This window comes from Schistocerca piceifrons, chromosome 5, assembly GCF_021461385.2.
Source record: "Schistocerca piceifrons isolate TAMUIC-IGC-003096 chromosome 5, iqSchPice1.1, whole genome shotgun sequence".
Taxonomy (NCBI): Eukaryota; Metazoa; Arthropoda; class Insecta; order Orthoptera; family Acrididae; genus Schistocerca; species Schistocerca piceifrons.
Window position 1 is genome coordinate 550,776,970 of NC_060142.1, and position 21,228 is coordinate 550,798,197.

At 43.8% G+C, this 21,228-nt stretch overlaps 1 protein-coding gene across 1 annotated transcript in view; it reads right to left on the reverse strand.

Moving 5' to 3' along the window:
• LOC124798363 (receptor-type tyrosine-protein phosphatase kappa) overlaps positions 1-21,228 on the reverse strand; it is a 689,856-nt gene that overhangs the window by 81,639 nt on the left and 586,989 nt on the right. Inside the window, exon 13 of the mRNA XM_047261733.1 lies at positions 15,943-16,130. Within this exon, the coding sequence (XP_047117689.1) occupies positions 15,943-16,130 (188 nt within the window). The remainder of the gene's footprint in view (positions 1-15,942; positions 16,131-21,228) is intronic.

Below are 21,228 nucleotides of genomic sequence, written 5' to 3' on the forward strand. Positions count from 1 at the left end.
TTTGTAAGTGAACAGACAAACCTTCAATAAGCTCATTTTTATATAATGGCGTTATTTTAAGTTTATTAACTGAGCACTCATTTGGAGTTGTTAAGCGAGCTTTAAGTAGAATATTTTCCTGTAAACAATGGCTGAGAAGTGTTTAATTTGTAAGTGTGATGTTGTCAGTGACCTATGAGTGCTGGGAAAGGGACTGGATTAATAAATGTGGCATGTTGCTGCCGACTATTTTTGACAGTTTATTGTAATGCCTATAACCACATTGTAGTCATAGGTAGGTGAATTCGTGAATGACCTTCTCTCAACATTGTGTTACTGGTGCACTGCATAAATCTCTTCCATTCTGGGATTACTGGCACTTGAAGAGTGGGCTGCACTGAGTGGAGCCACTTAGCACACATTCACAGCATATCTTGCAAGATGGGTGTGAATATGTCCGATCACATTCAAGTCTAGAACACTAACCTGGTGCAATGCATTGTTTGACTTATGTTGAAATATCTGAAGTCCTGTAACACTTACACAACCTACTTCTGGTGCTGAAGAAGCCAATTTAAGCATCTGGCCTCTTCACATGTTGAGAGAATTCTGGCTAGGTGTATGAATTTGGTACCCCTCAAGCTGTGAAAAGTATTCCAGCCACTGATTGTGGGGATAATGAAAATGCCATTGTCTAATACATATTGATGGTATGTTACATTTGCAGCAGGTTCTTTGATTTGGTAAACACTAGGCAGCTGCAGCTGTTGAGCATTCTTATATAACAGCTAACAACTCCAAATAATCACTGACTTAATAAACTGAAATTAACTCCACCATATTAACATGTGCTCAGTAACGTTATTTTATCTGCTCATGTAAGAGAACTGAACAGGAAATGCTTGGGAGGTATAGGCTCTCTGTAAATTGAAAAGTGAGCAGCACTCATGGTCAATAAAGTTGCCTTTCCCAAAAAACGCTATAGCTATTGTAAAGGACAACTAATGATTAATTTCCTCTCTAACAGTGCAGAACACATTTACATAGGTTCTGTCAATATGTGTTTCTTGCATTAGTATTATTCCTAACTCAGATCTATATTACATGCAGTGTTAACACATTTTGTGGAAAATTAACACTCCCAGGCTGCGTCACTAATATTTCACAAGATGACGTGTGGAAGCATTGGTATAACTTTGTTAAACACCCTGTACCTGCTACTTGTGATGTAGTTGGGTAGACAGAATATGGAATCATTTGCTTGCTCATCAGTTTGCAGGCATACGAAGGAGGGAAGTGCGTGACCACAAACCAATGACCTGCCTCCCCTCGGGTGACCATTGTCCTTCCCCCACTCCCATCCTCTTACACCCCAGTCCTGGCAGATTCTGTGTGGAATTATGGTACTCAACAGCCTGTTAGACCTGAAGCGACAGAAAGGTCACATCCCATAAAGTTTGTGCTTCCTACACTGGATGCCAGCCCTGCACATCAGCCTGGAATGTGAACAGATGTACTGCAAATGGCTGCTTAGTGTATGAAGCATCATTGTAGTGTTACGTAAATAAAAACTAGGGATTATATGTGAACTGAGATGAGCTACATGTTGCAAATAAAGTTTTTTGTCTACAATGATTTCAGTGTTGATTCAGACTCAATGCACATAATTCTGTAAAAAGTATATTTTGAAAATGGGGCATTTATATGTGTATGATCATGTTTGTAAAATCATTAAACACCATATAGGAACATTAGAGCACTAAAAAAAATATTCAGCCCTCCATAAAAATTCAGGCCTGAAAGGTTTAATACAACTCTGCTGCACTTACGAGTGGTACACACATTTAATATTGTTCTTAACCTACTTCATTTAAAATTAAACATTAATTTTACACGATTAAAATACTATTTTTAAGAATTTGTGATTTTTCCATTCCCTGCAACACAAACTATTGGTCCTTGGGAACAATGAATGGGGCATTTTTTTTTTGTAGGAAATTTAATCTAGTTTAATTTTCTACTTGTGAGCATTTTCCCTAGAATCGACAGTTTTCCAGTTATTCAAGAAAAACATAAAAATGCCAATTTTTAAACAACCTCCCCCCCCTCTTCCTCCCCTTTAAAGGCTCACAGCCCACCTCATGATTTTTAGTATGTTGTTCCTAAAACTCCCTTCTACCAATGTAAAGAAATTTGTAAATCTACAATCTTTTACTCTAATTTTCCTTTGTAGACAGGACAACTACACTCTTTTCATTATTTTTGTTCTACCCATAACTTTCCAAGTATTGTATCTGCTTTAAAGAACTGGTTCCTTAGATCACCTTGGGGTCGTGGTATTTCATTTAACCTACAAAAAAGTGGCCACTTTTGGTGTATAGTGCTTGTGTGATTTATTCAAGTTTCTTCAACAAGTCTCCACCCTCTAATATAGGCCTCAGACTCTATAATCAGGCTTCTCACAGAGTCCACAAGGCCTCGGGGTGTAGATGCTACACTGGCCTTTACACCATGGGACAAACACCAGTACTTGGAAAAATGCTACAAATCTACAGCTGTGCTGAGAACCTTTAAGTGAAATTAGCTGTCTTCACCAATTTCAGCAGTCTCTGGAAGTAGCTGAGATTAGTCTCATATTCCAGATGACACTTGTTGTTGGTGTTTTCAGCTGCGGACTGCAAATCATTCTTGCATTTGCTCTCAATATGATCTCCTCCGCCTGGTTGACAATTGCCTCTCTAATACACACAGGATTCACATTGGATTTTTCTCTCCACGAAGCTGCTTCTGAAGTACACACCTAACATTCATGCTGCCAACAACTAGAATGCCCTTTTTCACTTTATCTATGATGCATACAAGATTACGGTTGTGTTAAATTCAAAAGTTAAAATGTTGGCTCAACCACTCATAATGCAAAATCACCACTTTTTATGTAAGAGTAAATGCTTTTCGATGGCATAGGTTGAGTCTGCATTTTAATCTTCAGACTCCCTGTTTTCTCCAATTGTGGCTTTTGTGTATGTAAGGATTTTCAAAAAATCTGAGAGTATGTTGTAATGCACCTGGGATAGTCTAAACTCTTACTCACAAAGTGTTTGATACCACATTTCATACGTATTTTTGAGCCAGTTTTGTTACACATCTCACAATATTTTCAGTCAAATTCAAGTGTTTAATAAAACGCTCAAAGATGTAGGGAAGATCAAATTTTGGATTAAAAATGTTTCAAGTTACATTTTTGTTGTAGAGATAGTAGATTTCTGTTTGTATATTACAAGAAAATAATCTTTTTTTAACATTAAACAAACTATTAAACAGAAATTTAATTCAGAATTTTCACTTAAAAAACTAGAATTTATTTGTTTTCCGAAAGAGTTCTCTTTGTAGCATTAAAATTGCTATTTCTAAAAAATATATGAATATTTAAGAAGAGAAGTATAAATTATAAAGCACTGCAATTAAAAGTTATAATCTTCTGGAATGCTTTTGAACACATAGTGACGCTATATAAGGTCACACAAAGCATGCCAAAATGTATCAGTTTTTTAGTTATTAAAACAAGGTATTTCTCTTTTGGTTTGGAGGCTTTTGTTTTGGAAGTTGGAGTCACAGTTTTGTTTTAATTGTGTACAAGTTATTTTTGAGAAGAAAATAAAAAGGAAAATACGAGTTTTAATCTACGAAAATAATCAACTCCAGTTCGGTGGGTGGACTAAGGTGGGTGTTGTGTCAGGTGGGATGGATAGAGGGAGAGAGAGGCGGGAGGCAAAAAGATGGCTTAGAGATGGATACCTAGCAGTTCAGAGGGAAGGAGCCAGTAAACCAGCTAGGAAAGAAGGAGGGATGGGTGGAAGGTGTACTGGTGTGGCAAGTAATCCACATGCAATGGAGCCACTGGGGAGTGGCGTACAGTGAAAGTGATGTGAAGAATGAACTGGGAGGAGGTAGCAGGGCAGGGGAAAAGGGAACTGTTGAGTGGAGTGTGTGAGAAATTTATGTTAGCGGAGACTAAGAACAAGAGAGATAAGGAAGTGAAGGATGCATTGCAAGGAACCTGTGTAGTTCAGAAAGCTGGTGGTGGTAGAAATGGTCCAGGATGTGAAGCAGTGATTGAAATCAAGCATGTTGTGCTCAGCCACATGTTGTGCCACTGGGTGGCCAACTTTGTTCTTGGCTGCCAGAGTTTGGTGGTAGCTATTCATTCTTGTGGACAATTAGCTGGTTGTCATACTGATATAAAAAGCTGCGCAGTGATTGCAGCACAATTAGTATGTGAGATGGTTACTTTCACAGGTGGCCCTACCTTTGATAGGATGGGGTAAGCCTGTGACAGGACTGGAGTAGGAAGTGCCAGATGGGTGGACAGGGCAGGGCTTAGATCCGAGTCTTCCACAAGGACAAGAAGGGGTTGGGAGTGTGGGTGGCACAGGGATGGACTTGGATGTTGCACAGGTTGGGTTGGTATTGAAATAATACTTTAGGAGGGGTGGGAAGGATCTTAGGTAGCATGTTCCTCATTTCAGGGGATGATTACATGTAATTGAGAGCCAGGCTAAGGATATGGCCCAGTTGTTCCAGTCCAGAGTGATACTGGGTGATGAGGCAGACACTCCTTTGTAGCTCATTCTTGGGGATAGTGAGAGGATTAGTGGGTGCATGAGGATATGGCATGAGAAATATGTTTGTAGACAAGGTCTGTGTGTGGTAGTGCTTGTATGTGAATGCCCTTATGAGACGTTCAGTATATTGGGCAGCGGAGTTCTCATTACTGCATATATGCTGTCCATTGATGGCCAGGCTACATGCAAGAGATTTTTTTGGTACGGAAGTGGTGACAATTGTCAAAATACAGGTAGTGTTGGCAGTTAGTGGGTTTAATATGGACAGAGATATGGATGGAGCCAACAAAGAGGATGATATCAACGTTCAGGAAGGTGGCACATTGGGTTGAGGAGGACCTGGTGATGTGGGTGGGAAAGACGCTGTTGAGGCTCTAAAACAATGAGGATAGAGTGTCTTGGTCTAGAGTCCATGCCATTGAAGTATCATCAATGAGAATGAACCAGATAAGGTGTTTGGTTTTCCAGAAAAATAGGAAGGTTTTCTCGAGACGACCATGGGCACCCACATGGCACCCTCCCATGCCAACCTGTTTATGGGCCATCTAGAGGAAACCTTCCTAGACTCCCACAATCCCAAACCTCTTGTCTGGTTCAGATTCACTGATGATATCTTCATGTTCTGAACCCTGGTCCAGGATACCCTGTCCTCATTGCTCCACAACTTCAACACCTTCTCTCCCATCCAAGTCACCTGGTCCTCCTCAAACCAATGTGTCACATTCCTGTATGTTGACTTTCTCCTCTCTGTTGGCTCCACCTACACCTCTGACAATATTAAACCCATTAACTACCAACACTAACTGTATTTTGACAGTTGTCGTCACTTCCACACCAAACAAATCGTTTCCATGTAGCCTGGCCATCAATGGACAACATATATGCAGTGACAAGAACTCCTTTGCCCAGTATGCTTAAAGTCTTACAAGAGCATTCACTGTCAAACACTACCACACAAACCTAGTCCATGCACAAATTTCCTCTGCCATATTCTCACACACCCCTAATCCTCTCACTACCTCCAAGAATCAACTTTCATATTTACACTTGTTGTGACCAAGGCAGGTCACCGGCATATGAGTTTGGAGGTGTTTGTGGTTGTTTGCATAAAAATGTGTGTACTTCAATGACAGAAAGAGCACAAACTTCAAAGTTAGTATACATAGCATTTTCTGTTGCGTGTTTCTATGTGCCACACAGAAATTTGCTATACGTGAGTATTTTATGTATATTTTATTTTATGTGTACTGTATTGTGTATTATTGTGCTACAACACTAAATATAAATGAAAATAATCAGTTTGTGACCATTTAGTGTAAGTGGATAGATAAAAAATCTACTCACCAAGTGGTGGCAGAAGAAAACACATATAAAAAACATTTTTATTTGTGCCATCTTCCTGAGCCAGTGGCTCCTTCTTCTGGCTGAAGCGTTGAAGGGAAAGTAAGAGGACTGAAGGGAAAGGAGCTGGAGAGATTTAGAAAATGGAGTAGAGTATAGAAAAGTCACTCAGAACCCCAGGTCAGGGGACAAAATGGGTTCAAATGGCTCTGAGCACTATGGGACTCAACATCTGAGGTTATCAGTCCTTTAGAACTTAGAACTACTTAAACCTAACTAACCTAAGGACATCACACACATTCATGTCCGAGGCAAGATTCGAACCTGCAACCATAGCAGTCTCGCGGTTCCAAACTGAAGCGCCTAGAACCACTCGGCCACACTGGCCCCCCCGTCAGGGGACACTTACTGGATGGGATGATAAGGAAGACTTCCTACAACCATGCCCTGAAATGAGATCTATTCTGTCTGAGATTTTTCCCACCACACCTAGAACAGCTTTTCATCGTCCTCCCAATCTCCAGTATCATTATCAGACCCTGTACTCCTTCTGCACCCATCTCCCTATCTTATGGCTCCTATCCCTGTGACCATCCCCACTGCTGCAAGACTTGCCTGGTGCACTCTCCTGCCACCACTTATACCAGCCCTGTAACTAGCAAAACATATACTATCAAAGGGAGAGCCACCTGTGAAATGACACATCACATACCTGCTGTTATGTAAACACTGTGCTGCATCGGCATGACAGTCACCAAGTTGTCAGGATGGGGCATAGGCAGATAGTGTGTACCGGCAACACACAACACCCTGTCGCAGAGCATGCTCTAGGACATGACAGTCGTGACCTTGGTGCCTGTTTCACCATATACGTGATCTGGATTCTTCCCCCAGACACCAGATTCTCAGAACTCTGGAGGTGGGAACTGGTGCTACTATATATCCTTGGTTCTTGCCACCTGCCTAACCTTAATTCACATTAATTTCTTTGGTCTCAGCATTCCTTCACAGTAACTATTCGTTTCTTCACTCTGTTTTAGCTTTCTAAGTCTTTCATTTTCTGATATGTCTATTTTTTGCTGTCCCCCTCACACTTCTGTTACGTATAATCAACTTAGCTTTCACTATTATTAACTCTTGCGTGATGTTTTAACAGTAATATCTGGCTTGCATATTACCCTGTCTTCCACCTTTAAGCTCTCGGGTTTTCAAATCTTGTCCTGTGCAGTCCCCAACAATCAATCTTTCCTTCTCACCCCATCCAGTAAGTTTCCCCTGATCCAGGTTTTGGGTGTCTTTTCCAAACTCTACCACTTTTCTTAAACCTGTCCAGTTCCTTTCCCTCCAGACCTCTCCCTTCTCCTTCAACCCTTCTGCTGGAAGAAGGAGCCACTGGCCCTGAAAGCTTGGGTAAGTAGAACCTTTTTTTTATATGTGTGTTACTCTGTAGATGCTTGGTGAGCAGATTTTTTTATCTATCCAGTTACACCAAATATAATGGGAACTTAGTCATTAGCAACATTTTCACAATATTTCTTAGTCCTTCAAATGTAAATAAGTGATAGTTTTTTTTTTGTTATGGTTTTTGGACGCAAAACTGCTATGGTCATTAGTGTCCGGTCTGTGACTTAGGAAAAGGTAAAAAAAATGAAACTGGAAACCAGCGGCAATGGGAACGAAACTCAAAAAATTGGAGAAACTAAAAACAGAAGGAAAGCTTAAAAAACCACTACAGAAGGGGTCAGGTTGTCCCAAAAAAGAGCTTCAAATGACTGACACCATCTCAATGGCTTAATAATAAACTTGAGAACACGATCGGCTGAGTGCGTGTCATCTGCTAAAAAAGAAGATACATCAGGCGACAGCTGTAGCCGGGCGCGTAACAGAATAAAATAGGGGCACTCAAGTAAAAGGTGTCTTACCGTCCACAGCTGAGAGCAGTGGGGACAGAGTGGGGGAGGATCACCACTTAAAAGATGTCGATTGCTAAAAAGACAGTGCCCCATCCGGGGTCTAGTGAAAATTACCTCCTCCCGACGACACGTTCAGGAGGAAGAGGTCCAAGCACAGGGAAGAGCTTTCAAGTCCCGCAATTTTTTATTGGGAAGTGTCGATCAATGTGCATCCCATAAAAGAGCAACACGACGACATAAAACACTCTGCAGATCGGCAAAGGGAATCATGCAAATAGCTGGCTGAAGAAGAGGGACTGCAGCCTTGGCCGCTATATCGGCTGCCTCATTTCCATAGATACCAACGTGTCCTGGGATCCAGAGGAACGCCACAGAGACGACCCCCCAAGTGGAGCAAGTGGAGGCAGTCCTGAATCCAGTGGACCAGAGGGTGGACAGGGTAGAGAGCTTGGAGACTGAGGAGAGAGCTGAGAGTATCTGAACATATAACAGACTGCATCCGCTGATGGCAATGGATGTATTGGACAGCCTGTAGAACAGCGTAGAGCTCCGCAGTATAAACCGAACACTGGTCGGGAAGCCGAAATCGATTTGGGGTGTCGCCAACAATATAGGCATTCCCTACACCAAACAATGTTTTTCAGCCATCAGTGTAAATAAATGTAGCTTCCTTCATTTGTGCACATAGAGCAGCAAAAGCAGCAAATGCCCGACGATAAACAAGTGTGACAAAGGTCACAGAGCAGGCAGGTCCGGGGATGGAGCCAAGGCAGTCTGTACCCCAGTTGTCAAGAAAGTTTTAGGAAAGCGGAAGGAAAGAGAATGGAGCAGTTGACGGAAGTGGACTCCCAGTGGTAGGAGGGAGGAAGGGCGGCCTGCATACCCTAAATCCAAGGAGGCATCGAAAAAAATGTCATGGGCCAGATTAGCAGGCATGGAAGACAGATGGCTAGCATAACGACTCAGAAGGACATCTCGCCGACTGGACAGTGGAGGTTCAGCAGTCTCAGCATAAATGCTTTCCACAGGGCTGGTGTAAGAAGCTCCAGACACTAAATGTAATCCACGGTGGTGGATAGAGTCGAGACGACGAAGAATAGACGGCCGAGCAGAGGAGTAAACTATGCTTCCATAGTCCAATTTCGAGCACACTAAGGCACGATAGAGGTGGAGAAGGACCACTCAGTCCGCTCCCCAGGAGGTACCATTCAAGACACGGAGGGTGTTGAGGGATCGCAGACAGCGAGCCGAAAGATAGGAAACGTGGCAGGACCAGCACAGTTTTCCAAGAATTTAGCGACGTCCGAAAACGGAAGGTTGACAGGTCCTAGATGTAAGGAAGGTGGAAGAAACTCCATACGACGCCAAAAATTAACACAAACGGTCTTACTGGGAGAAAAGCGGAAGCCTGTTTCGATGCTCCAAGAGCGGAGGCGATCGAGACATCCTTGAAGACGTCGTTCAAGAGGGCTGGTCCGTTGAGAGCTGTAGTAGATCGCAAAACCGTCCACAAAGAGGGAGCCCGAAACATCAGGAAGGAGACAATCCATAATTGGATTTATGGCAATGGCAAACCGTACAACACTTACCATGGAGCCCTGGGGTACCTTGTTTTCTTGGGAGAAAGTGTGGGAGAGAGTAGCGTTCACCTGCACTCTGAATGTGCACTATGCCATAAATTTGCGAAGAAAAAGGGGTAGCCGATCTCGAAAGCCCCAAGAAAACAGTGTGCGGAGGATGCCTATCCTCCAACAGGTATTGTATGCTCTCTCCAGATCAAAAAATATTGCTACTGTTTGGCGTTTCTGGAGAAAATTGTTCATGATATAAGTGGAGAGTGCAATAAGATGGTCAACTGCAGAACGATGCTTTCGGAAACCGCATTGGGCAGGTGTTAAAAGATTGCGGGACTCTTGCCACCAAGCTAAACAGCAATTCACCATACGCTCCAAAACCTTACATACACTACTCGTGAGAGAAATGGGGCGATAGCTAGAGGGGAGATGTTTGTCCTTTCCAGGTTTTGGAACAGGAACGACGATAGCTTCCCACCATCATCTGGGAAAAGTACTGTCGGTTGAAATTTGATTATAAAGGCGAAAGAGGTAACGCAGACTATGGTATGATAAATGCAGCAACATTTGGATGTGGATAACATCCGGTCCTGGGGCGGAGGAGCGAGAAGAAGATAGAGTGCATGTTGGAGTTCCCGCATGGAGAAAACAGTATTATAGCTTTCGCGATTTTGAGAGGAGAAAGCAAGAGGTTGCACTTCCGTTGCACGTTTCTTCGGGAGAAATGCTGGCGGGTAATTTGAAGAGCTCGAAATCTCAGCAAAGTGTTGACCCAATGAGTTAGAAATTGCGACAGGGTCCACTAATGTATCATGCGCGACAGTGAGCCCAGAGACAGGGGAGAAACTAGGCGTGCCAAATAACAGTCGAATCCGACTCCAAACTTCCGAGGAGGGAGTGAAGGTGTTAAATGAGCTAGTGAAGAAGTCCCAGCTTGCCTTCTTGCTATCGCGGATGACGCGACGGCATCGTGCACGGAACTGCTTATAGCGGATACAGTTGGCCAAAGTAGGATGGTGTCTGAAAACGCGAAGAACACGTCGCCGCTCATGTATTGCATCACGGCATGCCTCGTTCCACCAAGGAACTGGGGGGCGCCAGTGCAATTCGGAGGTGCGAGGTATTCAACGTTCAGCAGCTGTAAGAGTAACGTCTGTAATATGAGTGACCTCATCGTCGACACTAGGAAAGTAACCGTCATCGAATGTCTCTAGAGACGAAAAAAGTGTCCAATCGGCTTGGGAAAACTTCCAGTGTTGCGGGCGCATATATGGCAGTTGTGGCTGCAATCGAAGGACACATCGAAAGTGGTCACTTGAGTGTGTATCAGCAAGGGCAAACCATTCGAAGTGCCGAGATAGCAGAACAGTACCGACCGAAAGGTCCAAATGAGAGAAATTTGTCGTGGAGGCAGACAAAAATATAGGGTCCCCAGTGTTGAGGCAAACAAGATCCGCTTGGTGGAAGATGTCTATCAATAGTGAGCCATGCGGACAAGGATATGGAGATCCCCAAAGAGGGTGGTGGTGGTCATTGAAGTCCCCAACCAGCAAATAGGGGGGGGCGGAAGCTGACCAAGAAGATGAAGGAGATCAGCTCGTGCCATTGGTGTGGAATGTATACAGTACAAAGAGAGAATATGTATCCAGAAAAGGAAAGGTGGACAGCAACAGCTTGGAAGGAAGTGTTTACGGGGATTGGGTGATAATGGAGAGTATCATGGAGAAGAATCATGAGTCCTCCATGTGCTGGAGTGCCTTCAACAGAGGGGAGATCAAATCAGATTGACTGAAAATGGGGGAAAACAAAGCGGTTGTGGGGACGCAGCTTTGTTTCCTGAAGACAGAATATGACCGGTGGGTAGGATCGTAAGAGGATCGTCAATTCATCCCGATTGGCTCGAATGCCGCGGATATTCCAATGGATAACGGACATAGGGTGGACAGAAAATGGAAGAATGTGACTAAGGTTGCCGTCAACTAAACGACTGCTCAGAGCATGCGACCGACAGCGTGGAACGGCACTCAGACGAAGGCAGAAGATCCTGATCCATAGGTTGTTCAGGAGCAGCTCCTGCCACCAGCGAACAGCGGGTGATCGGCCGCCAGCAGTGCGCCTCGGCGACACAGAAGACGGCCGAGGGCGGCTACCGCCAGGTGGTGCTGTAGATGAGACATGCCGGGGCGAAGGAGAGGAACTGGGTTTCTTATTAGCCTTCTTGGAAACAGGATGTTTAGATGAAGGAGGAACCGATGGTTGTGAAGTTGAGGTACGTAAAAAATCTTGACGAGTAGGCTCTTTTTTGGAAGTCCAGGTGTCTGACTTTTGGGCTTGAGATTTAGCAGAACCTGATTAAGGGTGAGCCATAGAGTGAGCAGGCGAGAGTTGGGAGGTTGAACGGGTGATCTTTTAGCTGGCCGATCTGACGACTGTGGCACTAAAGGTGAGATCACAAGTCTGCGTGGCTGCCTCCTTTGTTGGCCAAGGAGAGGCAAGGACAGTGCTGTATTTACCTGTCTGAAGCACAGTGGGCTTTCGACTGGCGAATAATTTTTGAGCAGCAAAGGTTGACACCTTTTCCTTCACTCTGATTTCCTGAATGAGCTTTTCGTCTTTAAAAATGGGGCAATCTCGAGAGGAAGCAGCGTTGTCACCCATACAGTTGATGCAACGAGGGGATGGAGGTGGACAAGCACCATCATGGGCACCCTTGCCACACGTAACACATTTGGCCGGATTGGAACCGGACTGGCCGGTATGATTGAACCGCTGACACTGATAGCAACGCGTAGGGTTTGGGATGTAAGGGCAAACGAAAATTATCTCATAGCACGCTTTTATGTTCGATAGGAGTTGAACTCTGTTAAATGTCAAGAAGACAGTACGGGTTGGAACGCTGTTCATGTCAGCCCTTTTCTTGACTCTACTGGTCAGACAGGTAGTGTTGAATTTCCTCATCGGACAATCCCTCCAAGGAGCGTGTACAGACGACCCCACGTGAATAATTTAAAGTGCGGTGTGCTTCCACCCGGACAGGGAAGGTGTGTAGCAGTGAAGTACGCAGCAATTTTTGTGCCTGGAGGGCAATGACTATTTCTAACAACAAGGTGCCATTTCGTATTCTGGAACAAGACTTTACAGGACCTGCAATTGCGTCAACACCTTTCTGAATAATGAAAGGGTTGACCTTGGAGAAGTCGTGACCTTCATCAGACCGAGAAACAACAAGGAACTGTGGCAATGATGGAAGAACTGTCTGTGGCTGAGACTCATTGAAATTACGCTTGTGAGCAGACATAGTAGAAGATGAGGAAACCATTGTGGACGTATCCCCCATGATTACTGGCGTCTCTGATGGCACGCTCATCCCTTGTGGGGGCCCTCTCTGAGGGCACTCCCACCTTAGGTGATTGTTCACACCTCAGGTCACACCTCCCGAGGAATGGACGGAGGGACCAATCGGCACTTTCGGAACGTAACAGCTCAGGTAATCACCCCACCCTGGGCCTGGCTGTTACCAGGAGGTACGTACGTGTCCTACCTGTCTACCCGGGGTGGGGAATTACGCGTTACCCTGTCACCGGCTACGCATGGAGATGCGTGGGTCGGCCTTCAGACACGCACAGGGAGGAAAAAAGAGAAAGGGAAAAACAAAGAAAGGGAAAGGAAAGGAGAAAGGTCTCAAACGCCACAGCGGAGAAAAGGGTAAAGAGAAGAGGTAAGGAAAAGAGGACAAAGACCTGCAAGCAGAGAAAGTGAAGAATGTGTTACATTTTTGAGCGTCCGTCTCCGGACGTAGGCACAAAACATACTCCCAGAGGGGGAGAAAAGGCAAGGAAAGAGGCGGAGGTGGGGGCGAAGACGGGGGATGAGGAAGGATGTGGAAAAGGAAGGAGGGCCACATTAGCTCGGGGTCCCTTGCTCGCTACGCACGTATCCACAAAAGAGTTGTGGACCCCCTGGGGGGATAAGTGATAGTGGGAGACAGGTTCAGTCACTATTGATAGGATTTACTCTGATGTACTGTGCCGTAACCTTAACCCTCCAGCTAAGGGGCGCACAGAGTTCACATGTCGGAAGTCACTATTTTTCTGTGTAATCTTTTTCTGTTGCTCACGACCTTGTGTATGTAAACTTGTTGCAAGATGACAAAGATGAACACAATCTGTTAATGATCATTCTCAGAGTGTTCAAACATAGATATGTCCACTGTGAAGCTTTAGACAAAACTGGGATTAGTCTGGAAAGACAATGTGGTGATACGCCTGTGTCCAGTGTTGTTGCCCAGAGCACCACAGTTGATGGGCATGTCTTTGATGCTGCATCAAAGGAGTCCAAAACAATCGTCATTCAACAGTATATGGTGTTACAAACACCCAAAAATGTTATCAGTACTTTTCTCCTGTGTTTATAATGTAGAACGCAATTCCCATGTTTCCTGCACTATGTGTGATAAAAGTTAATTAACAATATTATGAAAAAGATAGTTGCTACTTATGAGATAATGGAGATGCTGAGTCACAGATAGGCATGACAAAAAGACAGTCATAAAATGAGCTTTCAGCCAACAAGGCCTTCGTCAAAAATAACTGCCCCCCCACCACACACAAACACAACCGCTGCAAGAGACTGTGGTCACGTGTGAGAGTTGTTGTTTGTTTGTGTGTGTGTGTGTGTGTGTGTGTGTGTGTGTGTGTGTGTGTTTGTTTTCTCTTTTTGACAAAGGCCTTGTTGACTGGAAGTTTATTTTGTGACAGTCTTTTTGTCGTGCCTATCTGCGACTCAGCATCTCCGCTATATGGTGATACGGTGAGTAGCAACTATCCTTTTCATAATAGTGTTACACTCTATCCTGAATTTTCCATTGTTTAAATTTTAATTAACAATCACTTCTAACTTCAGATTTTGCGTTTCATGATGCATTTCTTTTACATAATTCTTACAGCTATTCCTATTATTGAATAAAACTTGTCCACTATTTTATACAGAAAAATTACAAAATTGTTGACAGATGGAGTGTTAAGTCACTTAGGAAAACTTGTTCATGAGAACATCTACCACTACATGCACTCAATCAGGATCAGACCTCCATTAGGAATGATTTGCATGACCAGCATCTATACCTCCACAACCCTCAGAAATTACAGGCAAAAAATCCAGCTAATTTTACACAAGGTTTTATCACTGTAACTCAAGTCACAAGGAAACTGTTTTAAATTGTTTATGATGTACAGTGTTACGTGCCACTCAAACAGACTGATATCAGTGAAGATTTCATTGGAGGCAGGGTTCCATAAAAGTCATTAGCTTGGCCCATACCTTCTTTCACTTCTCAAGGTGTGTTTTCATAAAACTGTTGTTATTAAATAAACTATTGTTAGAATTGTTGAGAAATGTTGAAATTAATATATGGCAACTAATACGAATATAAGGTGACCACCTAACATCCTACTTTTGACTCTTATGTACTCTGTATTTAAGAGCTAAATGTATGCCTGAAAGGCTCATTTCACAGGTCTTCAGTAAAATTACGAAATTTACTCTGTCACAGTATGATAGCTGAGTCACACTATTGTGTACAGTTACCTCAGTGCACAGAGAAGTAATTTAATAACTTGGACTAACGCCTTAAACAAAACTTAGAACTTCTACTCTCTCTTTCACACATTATGAGTGTGTTAAAAGCATTGTGATATAGATCCTATTCATGAGTTGAATGATAAATAATGGGGCAATATACTGTTTATTGTAATATTAAATAATGTCTTGGTGATACCAGAAACCAGCTAAAACTTGGTTAAGGTAAAACAGCCTTTTTGGAAAATATAGTAAATCCCTTAGTGGTCAGTTAGAAGTGGCATACCTTCATTTTCATTTATATATTCACATTTTTTTGTTTGTCATTACGCCCCACCCCTCCCCCCATCTACCCTTCCTACCCTTGTTACCACAGATGAATCTGCTTGTTGCATACAGCAAAGTTAAGTGACTACTTTCAAATGTGTCAACTATGAAGTTTTTTGATTCTTCTTGCAAATGAGCCTCACAATCCAAAATATTCTATTGTCATTTACGCATCTATAAAATGCATAATTACATCAACTTCCAGTCCCACAATAATTTTCTGATAATCATTTATATCAGGAAACTTTTAAGCTGTTACAGATCACGTCACTTCCTTCTATCCCATAGATCACAATTCAGCACACCATGAAAAGTTTTTAGAGAGGAATTGGATTTGTTACTATGGAAAATGCAGTGAGCTATTTAATAATGTATAAGTACATGCACACGTCTTTTATTTAGTATATGCACAGGTAAATGCAAGCATAAAAAAAAAACAAGAGAAATCTCTCTCTCTCTCTCTCTCTCTCTCTCTCACACACACACACACACACACACACACACACACACACACACACACACACACAGAGAGAGAGAGAGAGACAGAGAGAGAGAGAGAGAGAGAGAGAGAGAGAGAGAGAGATATGGAAATAGTTTTAAGAATCTTACTGAGAAACAACAACAACAGGCCCATAGTCTGTCCTCTGCCTCCATCGCTCCACCATATTCATGAGTTCAACTAATGAGTTGGTTGATGTTGGAACTTTATGGCCCATTGGCCAACAGGTCAGCTGAAAAAGCTGGACTGTCTTTGGAGGAGCCTTCACACCTGCCATCAGCTCAGTCAGTGAAACAATCTGCAAAACACCAATTTGAAATTATAAATTCTGACACATGGCTTACATTATCTAAACTGCAATCTATAAAACTATACATTTTAATTTCAAATATCTTATTTAACTTGTTTTGGTATCCTTTTTCAAATAATAGAAAGCTGAAACTTCCTGGCACATTAAGACTGTGCTGGACTGGGACTCAAATCCTAGAACTTTGCCTTTCACAGGCAAGTGTCTGGTTAGCTCAGCTGGTATGGTACTTGCACACAAAAGGCAAAGGTCCCAGATTCAAATCGTGATCTCACAGCCAGTTTCAATATGCCAGGAAATTTCTTGTCAGCACACATTCCGCTGCAGGCTGAAAATTCATTCTGTAGTACAATGATGTTCACTGCCATAATTTCCCTCTGCTTCCTCATATGTTGTGATAAGATTATTACGGAAAATGACTTACAGCATCCTTTACTGAAAACTAAGAACTGAAGACAGGCTTTGTTTATCTAATTGTCACACAAATAATAAAAATATGTAAATAAAAGCTGCAATTAACAAAAAGAGAGGAAACTACAATTAGTTTCTATATTAAAATTAAATAGACTCTATTGCCAATTACGATGGATATCCAGTTCCAATTATGATGGATATCGACTTCCATCAGGTAAAAAATTTCCAAAGATGACAAGTGATTAAACCACTTATTTACACACACGAAAATTATTGGTTCCAATTCTTCTTTGCTTTATTTCCAGAGAAAATGTTGGCATTAAATGCATAGAATCTTTTAATCAGAATGAAACTTTGGACAGTATTATTGTTCCTTGAAGAATTTATTAATGAGTCTGTCAACAGTTGCAGTACTTATTAGGTGCCTAGTTTCGACACTTACAGATTCATCTTCAAGCCCGGCCTACTGAAGCTGCACTGCCAGTGCCTGATCTTAATAACAAACACTGAGTAGTAACACATGCCCTACAAATGTTTGCAGGAAGAACGCCACAATCCATATACATCTGTTAACAAGTCAAACTCAAACTTGTGAATTGTGGCAGTCATCCTGCAAACATCTGTAGAGCATGTGTTGCCACTCAATGTTCATTAATAAGATCAGGCACTGTCAGTGCAGCCTCAGCAGGCCAGGCTTGAAAGTAAACCAATAAGATTCAAATCCAGTCACCTAATAAATACCGCAACTGTAGACAGAACCATTAATAAACACTTTAAGGAATGTAAATAAAGTTTCTGTACTCTGTCAATGAAATGCTGAAACTGAAGAGTATTATTGTTAATGAAAATGCATACAAAAAACAAATACAAATACAAATAAAAATCTAAGTTACGTTACTCTAGTCTTAGTTTTATTATTGACACTGCTCTTTTTTGCAGTTTTTTTTTTGCACGAGATCTTTCAGCGTTCATTGCACACGAAGTTTTCATTTGGTTGCTGGATTCATCTCTCGTTTCGGTGAGAGTTTACCACCTCTTCTGAAAATCATGTTGTGGCGTAGAGCACCATAAAAATCGATATTTGTTCTGTGCGTAAGTGTGCTATCTTTGAGGAGAGGGCTTTGGAGAGCATGTTGGACGCTAACGGACTTGTATCTGTGTAGAGGCTAAGTGTGAATAAATCTGTATATGAGAGAATTCTAGTTGTTTACCTACAACTATACTATATTCCCTCACTGGTGACCCCGTTTTTGTGTAATACGCATCAGAGTTACCGCCTGAAGGTTATTTACACGCCTACCGCGTCTGGTTTCTCCGCGATCGCGAGGGCCTTTGTTCAGCTCCAGACAATGGCCATTCAGCATTCACCGCCGCCCGGATTCCAGAAACATCTCTCCAGCACTCCTGCTGTCGTAGTGGACATGCCGCAAGAAACTTCGGAATCCTTCAGCCAGAACATGCAGTGGAATTCATTGAGTGCCGCCAGTTTCTTCCAACCGCCAACGGTCGTGGACTCTGGCTTTGTTAGCCTGGACCTTCCCACGTGTTCTCCACAGAGTGTTGGTCGGAACATTTCTACTCCTGTGTCAAACACACAATTCAATACAGTTCATGGCGTCAAGCAAGGTTTTGCTACTTTGGAAAATCCAGAAGTAAATTCAAACTCGAATCAGTTCCCGCCACGTGTCTATCCTTCCGCGCCGGCTAGTCAACAGGTGTTCAATGCTCGCCAAACAGCAAATATCACACCGAGTGTGCATCCTAGTGGACGTGTGTGGGATCCTTGTGTTGCTTCTAATCAGGTCAACAATTCTGTGCTGGATAGTAATTACTCCGACATCTACAACCAGCCCCACCACTGACGGTCGAGTGAATACTGTGTGCATAACGGACATTCACCGGCGTACTTAAGCACTTGTGGCTTCTCTCCGAGCTACCACGTCAATTAGAATGCACATTTTGACTACGATCCTCACACCGTTCGAGCATCCGTCGCTTCTCAGCCACCCCCCCGGCGTCAAGTGAATTTCGCGATTCCCGCATTACGGGACGCCAATAATCCGGACTCGCAATCTTCTGCATGCTCTACTTCCGTCCGAAGTAATAGGCGCACTTCCGCAGTGACTGCAGTGCCGAATCTGCCGAAATTACCAGACTTCAAACCCGCTCACCCGGAGTTCTGGTTTAACCTGGTTGAGCAAACATTCAATGTCTGTGCTTTGGACGACGACGCACGCTTCGCCTGCCTCATGAACCATCTTCACGACCGCGTCGATTTAATTTATGATCTGGTCAAAGCACCCCCCCTAGCAGGGAAGTATGCTGTGGAGAAACAAACGATACTGGAGCGCGTCTCCAAAACCAGGAGAGAAAATGTGCAACAGCTCATCTACGAAGAGCGTCTCGGCGACAGGTCTCCGTCCCAGCTGTGGCGGTGCATCCGTCTTCTCGTCGATGAGCAAGTTATGCCTGATGACACACTCGCAGAAATCTGGACTGAAAAGCTGCCTTTGCCTGTCCAGACTGCAATCTCTGCGTATGAAGATAGGCCAGTAAATGAACGTTTACGCGCCGCTGACAGAGCATACTCCGGCAGGCAACGTGAGCTCCGTGCACTGCATTCTGGACGTGACCGCACTACGACGCTTTCCGACGCCACGCCCTTGTCTGGTGCTGCTGATAACAAGTTTTTTAAACTAGCCGCCCTGCCTGCACCTTCAACTCCTCGCAACGACAGTGCATCGGCCTCTGTCGAAGACTCTGGGGCACATACTCAGTCACCTAGCAACTACCCACAAGGGCACAGGCCCGCCCAACCTTACTGTTTCTTCCACGCGAGATTCGGGGAGCAAGCTTGCAAATGCCAGTCACCGTGTTCTTACCCAAACTCCAACCGCAGGTAGGCTACGGTGCCAACTCCTGCGATGTAAACAATGGGCACCATCCCACGTTGCACTCCGTTTCGGACAATAACAGTAAGTGTGGTCGAGTCTATGTTCGTGATTTACGATCAGGTGTATGTTTTCTGGTAGACACTGGTGCAGACGTCTCTTTGCTGCCGGTTCACCTAGCAACCAATAAAGTGCAACCACACAAAACAGTACTTCGTGCAGTGAACTTGTCTACCCTACAGTGTTCGGGTTCCACTTTGTATACATTGAAACTTTCGCCCGAGTGCAAGCTGGAGTGGACGTTTCTAGTGTCAACAATTGAAGAACCTATTCTCGGAATTGATTTCCTCAAGCACTATCAGTTGTCACTAGATTTTGTGCAAAATACTGTGTTTTACCCCTCCCTTAACAAACATATTCCTTTCGCTTCGCCGAGTGACAATTCGGCTAACACCAAACATGTGTGCTGTGCTAAGAAGTGTGTAAACCTATCCTTGGAGCTGCAATCTTGGACAAACAAGTGGCTAGTGGAGTGCGCCAAGTCTTCTAAGTTGCAGATGGAACGTATGGAAATGCTGCTGCATCTCCGTGACATACACCACGAGTTGGCCTCCACACAACAACGCCTCGCGGCACTACAAGCAGATGACTCGTCGGCTACAGACAAGGTCAGTCCGTGCCAGTCTGGTGTTCCTGTGCCCACGCACGCTAATGACAATGTTGTGAACTCTGTAAACTGTGTCAGCACCCCCTTTTGTAATGATAGGGTATGTCCGAGTGCTCATGCTCCTTGCGTTCCGAATGGAAAATTAACTTGCCAAGCTTGTGGCAATGAACTACGGCCATCTGCTGTCCGGCCACGCCCACTCGTGCCTACAGCGCTCGTAGCGGCACGGCCCGCTACCAAGAACCAGTGTACCAACCTCGCCCATGTTAACACGTGTGCGGCCTTTACGCAGCCTACAAGCGGGTGGCACACCTGTACCTGTGTGCCCTCAGCGCCACAGCTTGGCCCGTCCGCCACTGCCTGCTCCGCTTCACGGACATCTGACTATCGTGCCGCGCCACATATTGCAGTAGTCACTAACGGCACAGTTCATCGGTTACGTCTAACCGATGGGCCACCCATCGCAATGTCCACGCCGCCTCAAGCCGGAATTTATGAAAATTGCAAAAGAACAATTGAACGATCTGTTACAAAAGGGAATAATTGAACCTTCTTCCGGTTGCTGGGCTAGTCCTATCCTGTTTGACCAAAAGAAAGACGGTACTTGGCGTATGGTCAGAGACTATAGGCGTTTAAATGCCCGCACCATCATTGATAAATATCCAGTCCCACACATCGCAGACTTCAATCATGTGCTCGCAGGTGCAAAGTACTTCTCTGTTTTGGACTGTAAGCACGCATTTCATCAGATTCCTATGGCTCCGGAGGACATTGAAAAGACTGCCATAACCACTCCCTTTGGGCTGTTCCAATACAAATTTATGCCGTTTGGGTTGAAAAATGCACCCCAAACGTGGCAGCGTTTCATCAATCAAACTTTATCCCATCTAGACTTTTGTTTCGTATATATGGATGACGTATTGGTTTTTGCTTCTACTTTAGAACAGAGTGAGGAGGGTGTTCAAGTCGTGACAGATATTTTAGCAGCCGCTGGTATTGAACTGAACAATAAAAAGACTCAATTGCACCAGTCATCCGTCACATTCCTAAGTTATGTTGTGTCATCGGATGGTCTGACACCACCACAGGACAAGATCAAGCCTGTTCTCGAGATGCT